At 57.0% G+C, this 8,694-nt stretch overlaps 1 protein-coding gene across 2 annotated transcripts in view; it reads right to left on the bottom strand.

Moving 5' to 3' along the window:
- Positions 1-2,863: 2,863 nt before the first annotated feature.
- Positions 2,864-8,694, bottom strand: part of Tbc1d22a (TBC1 domain family member 22A) — a 266,527-nt gene continuing 260,696 nt past the window's right edge. Inside the window, exons 13-14 of one of the 2 annotated variants that reach the window (XM_090328902.1) lie at positions 7,459-7,583; positions 2,864-4,108 (exon numbers count right to left, since the gene is read on the bottom strand). In XM_090328902.1, coding sequence (XP_090185028.1) covers positions 4,063-4,108; positions 7,459-7,583 — 171 coding nt within the window. In that variant the 3' untranslated portion in view covers positions 2,864-4,062. Of the gene's footprint in view, positions 4,109-5,910; positions 7,584-8,694 lie in introns of those variants that run through there. The other variant, XM_090328903.1, reaches the window with a different exon arrangement.

Genomic DNA, 8,694 nt, shown 5'->3' with positions numbered 1-8,694 from the left:
CCAGGGAAACAAAAGCTGGCCAGACATCCTCAGGCTTTCACCCTGACGGTGGGGACAGAGAACCTTGGTGGTACCAAGAGCAGGCCAGCCTGGGCCTCCCTCGATGGGAGCCTGGGCTTCATTCATTCACTCATTCATTCATTCATGTCTCCAATACTATCAAAGATTGGCCCTGTTTCAGATGCTGGGGAAGGAAGCAGACAAGGCAGGAGCAAGCTTCATGGAGCCGGTGGCCTGACTCTGGTGACACAGTCATGGTGGCTGATGACAAGACTCTGAAGAAAAGCAAGTTAGGGTGAGAGAATGAGAGGGAAGGAGGGAGGGAGGGAGGGGAAGAAAGGGGGGGAGGAGCTCTCTGGCTGGGGAAGGGCACAGTGGCTGTGCTGGGCTGGGGGCCTCCTGTCATGAAGACCTCTGACCGGTGTCCATCTCTTGGTTGGAGAAGATGGACAGACTCGTGGTCGTTGTCTCCCACCAGGAGTGGAATGTACAATCCTGCCAGCTCCGCCATCTTGGCACAGCTTAGTCAGCTGCCTGCTCTGCCCTCTGCCTCCCGCTCCGAGGCCCGGGCCCCAGGGCAGGACAAGGCTTGCACCAGGGCTAGAACTCTGGACTTCTTCACTCAGCTTGTTTGCTCAGCTGGTGCTGCTCCACCACTTGAGCCATACCTCCAGCCTGGCTTTTAGATGGTACCGTGGAGATGAGGTCTAGCGACCTTTCCCCCGGTTGACTGTGGACTGTGGTGCTCTCGATCTCAGCCTCGTGCAATGCCGGCACATCTAGAATCACAGGCGTAAGTTACCAGCTCCCTCAGCGAGGCCCCCCTTCAAACATAAATAAATAAATAGAAAAGAAGATGAATCATTAATATACACGCTCATGTCCACAGCTTAGGCTTAACCTTATTTTCTGGATGTACCTGAAATATCTTGTGAAAAGAATAAGATATTGAAAAAATATAAGAAATAATGAACACATTCATATTTAAGTATAATTACATGAAAGCTACACAAATACATAAATATGCACCTTATATTTATAAAGCAATGACGTGTGGTGATAAAGCTGACCTTCTGGTCTCGCTGGCACTTCTCCCTTCTGTGCTTTGTTTTACTTATCTATGCAGGACACCGGGCACAGAGCACGCCTGTGCAGGACACGGGACACAGACCACGCCCGTGCAGGACACAGGACACAGAGACGCCATGGCACACGCAGGCCCGTGACTCAGGAGGCTCTTCAGCCTTGGTTCTTGGGTGTGTGCTCCTCCTCTCCTCTTCGTGCCTCGGGCAGGGGCAGGGGCCACCAGCTGTGCCACCTTGCCCGCTGCTCTGGATGTCTTCCCGAGCTCAGCCTCTCAAGTGGCCTGAATAGGAGGCGTGTGCCTCTGCACCTCCGTGGCTTCCGACTCACCAACTTCTCTCCAGGTTGGCCTAGAACCGGGGTTCTCCAGCCCTCACCCTCTCAAAGACAGGACTACAGGGGAGCTCTGGCACCCAGCTCCAGCCTTAAAAACATGCCAGAGGGCTTACACTTCTGCGTTCTTTTTGTTAGTCGTGGGCCTTGAACTCTGAGCCTGGGCATTGTCCCTGGCTCTTCAGCTCAAGGCTAACACTCTACCCCTTGAGCCACAGCTCCACTCCCTAGACTTCTGCTTTCTAAGAGAGTCTGAAGTAAGCCAGACGAGCGCCTGTGCCACTCACCACGAGCCGCGTGAGGCCGTGGCGACCTTGCTCACTCAGGTACCACCAGCAGCAGCTAGGAATCAGTACTAAACTAAACCCCAGGTTCCTGCAGCAGCAGCAACCAAGTGTCAGCACTAAACAGCTGCGAGGAAAAATATTCAGAAACACTGACGATTACTACAGTCAAGTGTGCAGTGTGTGTGTGTGGGGGGGGAGACACAGGGGGGGAGGGGGGAGGGGGAGGGAGAGGAGAGAGAGAGAGAGGGAGAGAACTTGATGTATAATAAGGGAATAAACGAATTATGTTAATCCATGCATCTGAATGTTATGCAGCCATTAAAATCATGTTTTGAGGAATTTTAATGATAGGAAGAGATGCTTCTCTCTCATAATGAGCTGTCCTCAGAGGTCTGCTGCCAGCCTGCAGCAAGCAGGAGGCAAATGTGACAGCAGCCTGGGCCTGCGGGCGGGCGGGCAGGCGGGCACACAGCCTCCCCTGCCACAGCAGGTCCAGGCTGATCTCCCTGGGGGGCGGGGGAGGGGGGCAGGGCAGAAACAAACCCACACCCTGCGGGACACAAGCTGGTCACCTCTGGTCAATGTGACAGACACGCCCTGCAGCTCTGCAGTCCACTTGTAGATGGGTGTTAAGCAGCGCTGGGGCCACGTGCCCCAGATGTGGCCGCCCACAGCTGTAGCTGTAACAGTCCTGCTCTTGATAGAACGTTATTGTGATTATTGAGGTGTAATGCAGTGGGATTGCCTTTCTTTGTGGACGGCGTCACCCCTCCCTCCCTCTCCCCGGTTCCCTCTCCCGCCCCTGCCCACAGTTACATAGTTCATTTTGATAACAGGTTTCAGATAGGCAAAGGTGGTGTGCGTTCTGGTAGCTATGGGGTTCTGCTTGCCTGGCAGGGGCAGGGAGGGGCCTTTGTCACCACCACAGTCATCCTGGTTATCCAGGAGGGCCCCAAATCCTGGCAGATTCACCCCTGTCTCTTGTGTTCCACCTCGCTGTTTTAAAGTAAAAGGGAGGAGATTCTAGCAAACCATTCAGGGATATAGACAGATGCGAGGGGTGGGGGGTGGAAGGGTGTCTTGGCTATTGCCACCTAAGCCATCGTCAGGAACTGCAGCATGCAGCCAACACCAGGCTGCAAGTGTGGGTGTGTGCAGTTTCCATGTCCTTAACTGTGGTCAATGAAAACACCTCCTTGCTCTGGTCATTGGCATGTCCTTCTCTTGTGTGTTACTGGGGATTGAACCTGGGACCTCACGCATGCTAGGCAAGTGCTTTACCACCTACCGTCCTTTTCCTCCTCCTTTTTTTTCCTTTTTTCCCTTCGCCTCCCCTATTATCCTTCCCCCCGCTTCTTCCCCCACTTTTCTTTTTTTTTCTTTTTGTTGTGAGTCATGGGCCTTGAACTTGGCCTGGGCGCTGTCCCTGAGCTCTTCAGCTCAAGGCTACCACTCGACCCCGGAGCCAAGCTCCACTTCCCATTTTCCAGAGGTTAATTGGGATAAGAGTCTCAGGTCCTTTTGTGTCCAGGCTGGCTTTGAACCTTGATCCTCCGATCTCAGTCTCCCGAGTAGCTAGGATGACAGGCGCCCACCCACACGCACCATGTTCCTTACTGCACGCCCAGTTTCACTGCTTCCCAAGGCCTCCCTGGACAGCCTCTCTCCCTGGGCAGAAGGTCTGCTCCTGCCGCTCTGCCTCAGTCCTGTGTATGGAGAGTCCATGTTTGGTCGTGGCAGTCTGCCGTGCTGCGAGCTGCGGCTGCTGCTGGTCCGTCTTCCCGTGGAGTTCTTGCCCTGGCCTTGTCTTCAGAAAGCCCTGCCATCTATCGTTATTCCAAGCATTTGGGGAAATGGTTTAAATGCACCCATGTTCTTCACATATTCATCTGTCTGGGTCTATACTTCTTTGCCTAAAACAATAGCGAGGCTGACATGCATGGTTCATCTTAGTTACTAAAGCTTTATAGCAGAGTTTGAAATCAGGTATTGGGGTGCCTCACTTCTGGTTTTCACTTACAGTTGGTGTTGCGTGCGTTCACGTCATGCTGGCCCTTGTGCTGGCTGGCACCATACTGATTCACCTGCTGGTTCATACCAGGCTGATCTGTGCCCTGTAACTTTCCTGATCTGTCACCACCTCTGAAGGTTTCTCTTTCTCTTTGGAAGAGTCTTCGATGTCATTAGCAAGTTCTTGCCTTTCCCTTTCCTGGCTCTGGCTAGGCTCTGCCATGCCCTCTGACCGAAGAGGTGGGAGCAGGGCTTGTGTTCCAGGCTGTGGAGGAAGTGTGGGTTCCCGCTGGTGAGCAGATGTGGCCAAAGGCTTCTCCCACGGCCTGCACGGTGCACAGGTCACAGGTCATTTCCTTCTATGTCTAACTTGGTCAGAAAGTTTGGTTTTAAACCTGAAAAGATGTTGAATTCCCAAGTTACTTTTCTGCTTATGACATAATCTGTGGCTCTTTTCGTTCTGTTTATTGGGTGTGTCATGTTTATTGGCATGCTAAGATTGAACCATCCTTGTATCCCAGGGATAAATGCTGCGGGATCATGGGAAAGAGTTTAGTGTGCTGGTGTTTTGTTGAGAATTTTTGCACTTCTTATATTCAAGGAACATAAGGGCCTGTAATTTTGCCTCCTTTTTAATGTCCTTGTCTTGTGATGATATCAGGGCAATTTAACACTGGCCTTATGCAGAGGTTTGCATGTCGGCCCTCCCCTCAGGACTTTGAGGACTGGGTTACGAAACATCTGGTAGGACCCAGGTTTTTTGTAACCAGCCTCAGTCTGCGGACGTGGTGAAATGCCATGGTGCATACACTGTCATGGAAGGGGTTTCCTGCCAGCTCTGGCTGAAGACTCCACGCCAGGGACCCCAAGGTGTCAGAGCTAAGTGAGGCAGACTGAAGCTGACCACACCTAGCAGAGGTGCTACAGTGGAGAGAAGGGCCAGCACAGGGTGGCACAAACAGGGAGGCTGGGGGAAGGACTGTACTCCAAGTTATGTCTTCAGCGAACTCCAGGCCAGCCCCCGCCCCTGCCAATAGACCTACTGGTGACCCGAGGTGGATGGGCTGCTAGCACAGAGTGGGCAGCACCTGGCAGGCTGAGTCTTTGCAGTGAATCCTCACGTCCTCAAGAGCTACGGTTGCTCAGACTCACTTGGATACCACCCACAAACCCTCCCACTTTACATGCTCCAGGACCCCCCCGCCACAACACTCGGCTCTTGCCAGGATCTGACTTTCCCCCCAGGCTCAACTCTGGCCCTTCAACTGCGCTAGGAGGGACGACGGCCTGGGCCTCTGCTCTGGATCATGCAGGGGGAGGTGCTTGGGGAAGTCGGGATGTGTGTTATCCAAGGCGAGGGCCTTTAAGAGCCTGGGGTGTGGGCACCTGGCACAGACCTTGTCAGGCTTTGAAAAAGCCCAAGTGCCCACGATGAAAAAGGGCAGTGCTGAGTTCTGAGGCCTGGAGTCACACACCTGGGGGTGCAAAAAGTGTCATCCCTGGGCCCCAGCCAGGCACACTGCTCTCCCAGCTAAGTTCTATCCTTGGTCGTGGGGACGAGAGAGACAAATGGCTCCTCCTTAGTGGAGTCACCAGCCCACCTGCAGGGACAGAGCCATGGTCTACATCCACGCAGGGGACAGCACAAGACGGCAGCCACATCTTGTCATGACAAGGTCCCAGTGTGGAATAAAGACGCAGGGCCCCAGACAGTGAGTGCCTCAAAAGCTCCCAGCTCTGTGTGTGTGTGTGTGTGTGTGTGTGTGTGTGTGCGCGCGCGCGTGTGTGTGTGTGTGTACCTAAAACTGCTGGCAGGGCAAGCAAGTCCTGACTCCCAAGGGTATAGAGGAACAGCTAGACTGCAGGGCCCCTCAGCACAGAGCTGTCAGAAAGCTGGCGACGGACATGAGGAGGGAGGGAGGAGCCTCTTGCCAGAGCCCGTGGAGGGTCATCGGTGCAGTTGGCCTGGGCCTCCACTGGTGCTGTGTCAAGTTTGGGTTTGGGGAAATGAGAGTCAAGTCCAGGTCTGTGCCCTGCTCAGGCACGTGGCCTCCCTGGGCCACCTGCACAAGTGCCCTCCGTCTACCAAGCCCCCTGGGTGTCACCATGGTCTCTGTCCAACACAGGGCCAGGCATGGCAGGATGCAGGACCAGATGGGGGCCCTGCTCCTTGAAGAACGAGTCCTCGGATCACGAGCCAAGGCCAAGGGCTATGTTAAAGCATCTTTATTCCATGTTTCTACACATCCCGGTCCAGACACACACTCTGCCGCATTAGGGTCACCGCCTGGACCAGGGCTATCCCCATCCCTCACACCCAGCCTAGCAGTGCACACGTGAGAACACGCAGGACAGAACCACACGGCCCGTCCCCTTTGGAAGATGACTGGCTCAAGAGCAGAGCTTTAGTGTCCCTAAACCCTGCTGTGCAGAACAATCAGAACTGTGGGAGGGGCATTTCCCGGGCTCATCCTGGCTAGCCGAAGCAGGACCTCCTGAACACAGAGCCACAGCGGTGGCTTTTATTATAAGTGGAACCTACCAACCCCAGGGAGGACGGGGCGGGAAGGAAGCCCGCTTACAAGGAGGGTGAAGATGGTCGGGCCCCTCACTGCCTGGGGGAGCAAGACACTGCACAGTATGCTGTGTGGACGGCCCAAGACTAGATTCCCAGAAGCCAGAGTACACACACACCACACCCTCGACATACCCAAGGCCTCTGGGCAGTGTCCTGACAGCTGGGTGGGGGCTGTGGCTGCTCCTAGAGGAGGGGCCACACTGGGTCTCTTAGAGCAGGAGCCTGAGGGGCTGTGGCTAAGGCCTCATCACACGTGGCCCAGTGTCTCCACAGGGGCACTCATGTCACTGGGCCAGGCATGCGGTGACACACCGGGAGGAGCACGTGGAGGCAGGCCTGAAGGCCCGGGAGCAGCCTCTCCAGTCCCAGTGCGCCCAGGAGCCAATCAACACAGAGGGAAGTGTCCACGCCCGCTGCCGTGCGGAGGGCGGCGTCCCCAGCTGCTCTTCTCTCCTGGAGGCCAGGCAGCAGTGTGGGCCCCGTGCGGGGCAGGGCCGCGGGGCAAAACCCCACTCACCCGGTGGCCAACCTGGGGCTTTGACTAAGAACAGCCCCTTCCCAGTGGGTCATCTGATCGAGACCACCAAGTGCTGGAGTGGGGTGACTAGAAATAAGAAGTAAGGCAACTGTGACTAGCCTCGCTTTGCCTCCAGACTCTGTTCACTGTCTCCCCCGGACCCCTCTCCTGACACCTGCTTCCAGCCAGCTCTGGCCCAGGACCGAGCTGGCCACTAGAGGCTCTGGATGCAGAGGCCCCGAGCTGACAGCAACACCTGGCTCAGCATTTGGTCTGTGTTTTATTCTTTAACTCAACAGAATAGCTTTGCATTTCAGAGAGGGCCTGGGATGGCTAGCCCGCCTGGGGCTGGACAGCAGGCTTCTCCTGCAGGAACCGGCTGTCAGCGTCCCCAGACAGAGGCCCAGGACATAAGCATTTGGCAAGGACGCACCGGGACAGCGTGAGGGAGACTCAGCACGGGGCCCTGCCTGGCCCTCTTTGGTATCTCAGAAAACGGAGGCTGCCCATCCCCACCCGCCCCGGGCCAAGCCGGGGGCTCACCCCAGCAGACTGCCCGCAGGGTGGGGCGGCCCTGCAGAGCTAGGCCTGGCCCAGGGCCAGCTCCAAGAGGCCTCCGTCGGGCCGGGCAGGGAGGGGCCCAGCCTCACTTCTTGTAGTGATTAGGAGCGTCTGCGAAGGCGAACTTGAGGCGGTAGGCCTCGGCCAGCAACAGGCTCATGTCCTCATCGTTCCAGTGAGCAGTGGGCAGGCTCTGAAGGAAGAGCAGCAGCTCCTGCAGAGAGAGGGGGGAGGCGTCAGAAGAGCCGCACAGGGCCGGGAGCGGCGGGGCCTGAGGAGGCCGACCAAGCCGGCCTTGCCTGCAGCAGCCCCAGTCCTGGCAGGGTCCAGGGCCTCAGGCAGACCCGTCTGGCTCCCCATTTGACATCCGAAGCACTGTGGCGGACACTGGGGTCTACCCCAAAACGCCACAGTCAAGACCGGGTTATCAAGCTCCCCACATCGCCCCAGGAGCCGCATCGGCCCCTGTGGGCCATGGAGCTTCTGAGATCTGGCAGCAAGTGAGCTGGACTGGCCCAGCCTCAAGGCCTCTCCAGGAGCAGTGAGGCTCAGGCCCACAATCTTCCCTCAGGTGACTCTCTCAGCCCGGCAGGCTGCAGCTGAAGCGTGCAACAGACCACAGAACAACTGGAGATGGCTGAACACCCTCCCTCTGCCTCCTCTCCCCGCTTCCTCCTCCTCCTCCTCCTCCTCCTCTTTCTCCTCCTCCACTTCCTTCTCTCCCTCCTCCTCTGCTTCCTGGCAATGGCCTCAAGCCCAGTGGGCAGGGATGGCACCAAGGCACTTCCAGGCATCGAGGACCCAGGGCTCAGGCTAGACCTGCACATGCTCACTAGAGACAAGGAACCAAGCCACTCACGCAGCCCTCCCTCTCCAGGAAAGAGGAGCTCCACATTGGGCCCCGCCCGCGGCCCCTCCACGCCCCACAGCAGCTTCTGGTGGGGCCTGGGCATGGCTTGGCCTGGGTGGGTCCCCGGCCAGGCCATCTCCCCGGGAACGCATGGAGAACGTCTCGGAACTTAGGTCTGGGGGCGAGTGGCAGACACTGCTGAGCTGGCACCTCGGCAAACGCAAAGCGGCGGGTGCTGGGACAGCGAGGTACAGAATCCCGGGGCACTGGGACACAGGTGGCCCCCACGTGCCGCCACGACAGCGGCCCAACCCTCCCGTAAGATCTCAGCCTGCATCTGGGGCATCTGGCAACTTCACCAAGGCAGGGTGGGTCTCAGGGGCTGAATCGCCTGGAGGACTTCATGCAGGCACACAGGGGTCCTGGCCCCTCAGTGCTCGCCCGGACGCCGAGCTCACTCCCTCTACCTGCGCTG

Source organism: Megascapheus bottae, chromosome 2, assembly GCF_031878675.1.
Source record: "Megascapheus bottae isolate mThoBot1 chromosome 2, mThoBot2.hap1, whole genome shotgun sequence".
NCBI lineage: Eukaryota > Metazoa > Chordata > Mammalia > Rodentia > Geomyidae > Megascapheus > Megascapheus bottae.
The sequence above is the reverse complement of the archived record's forward strand: the minus strand, read 5'-3'. Positions and strand labels throughout refer to the sequence as shown.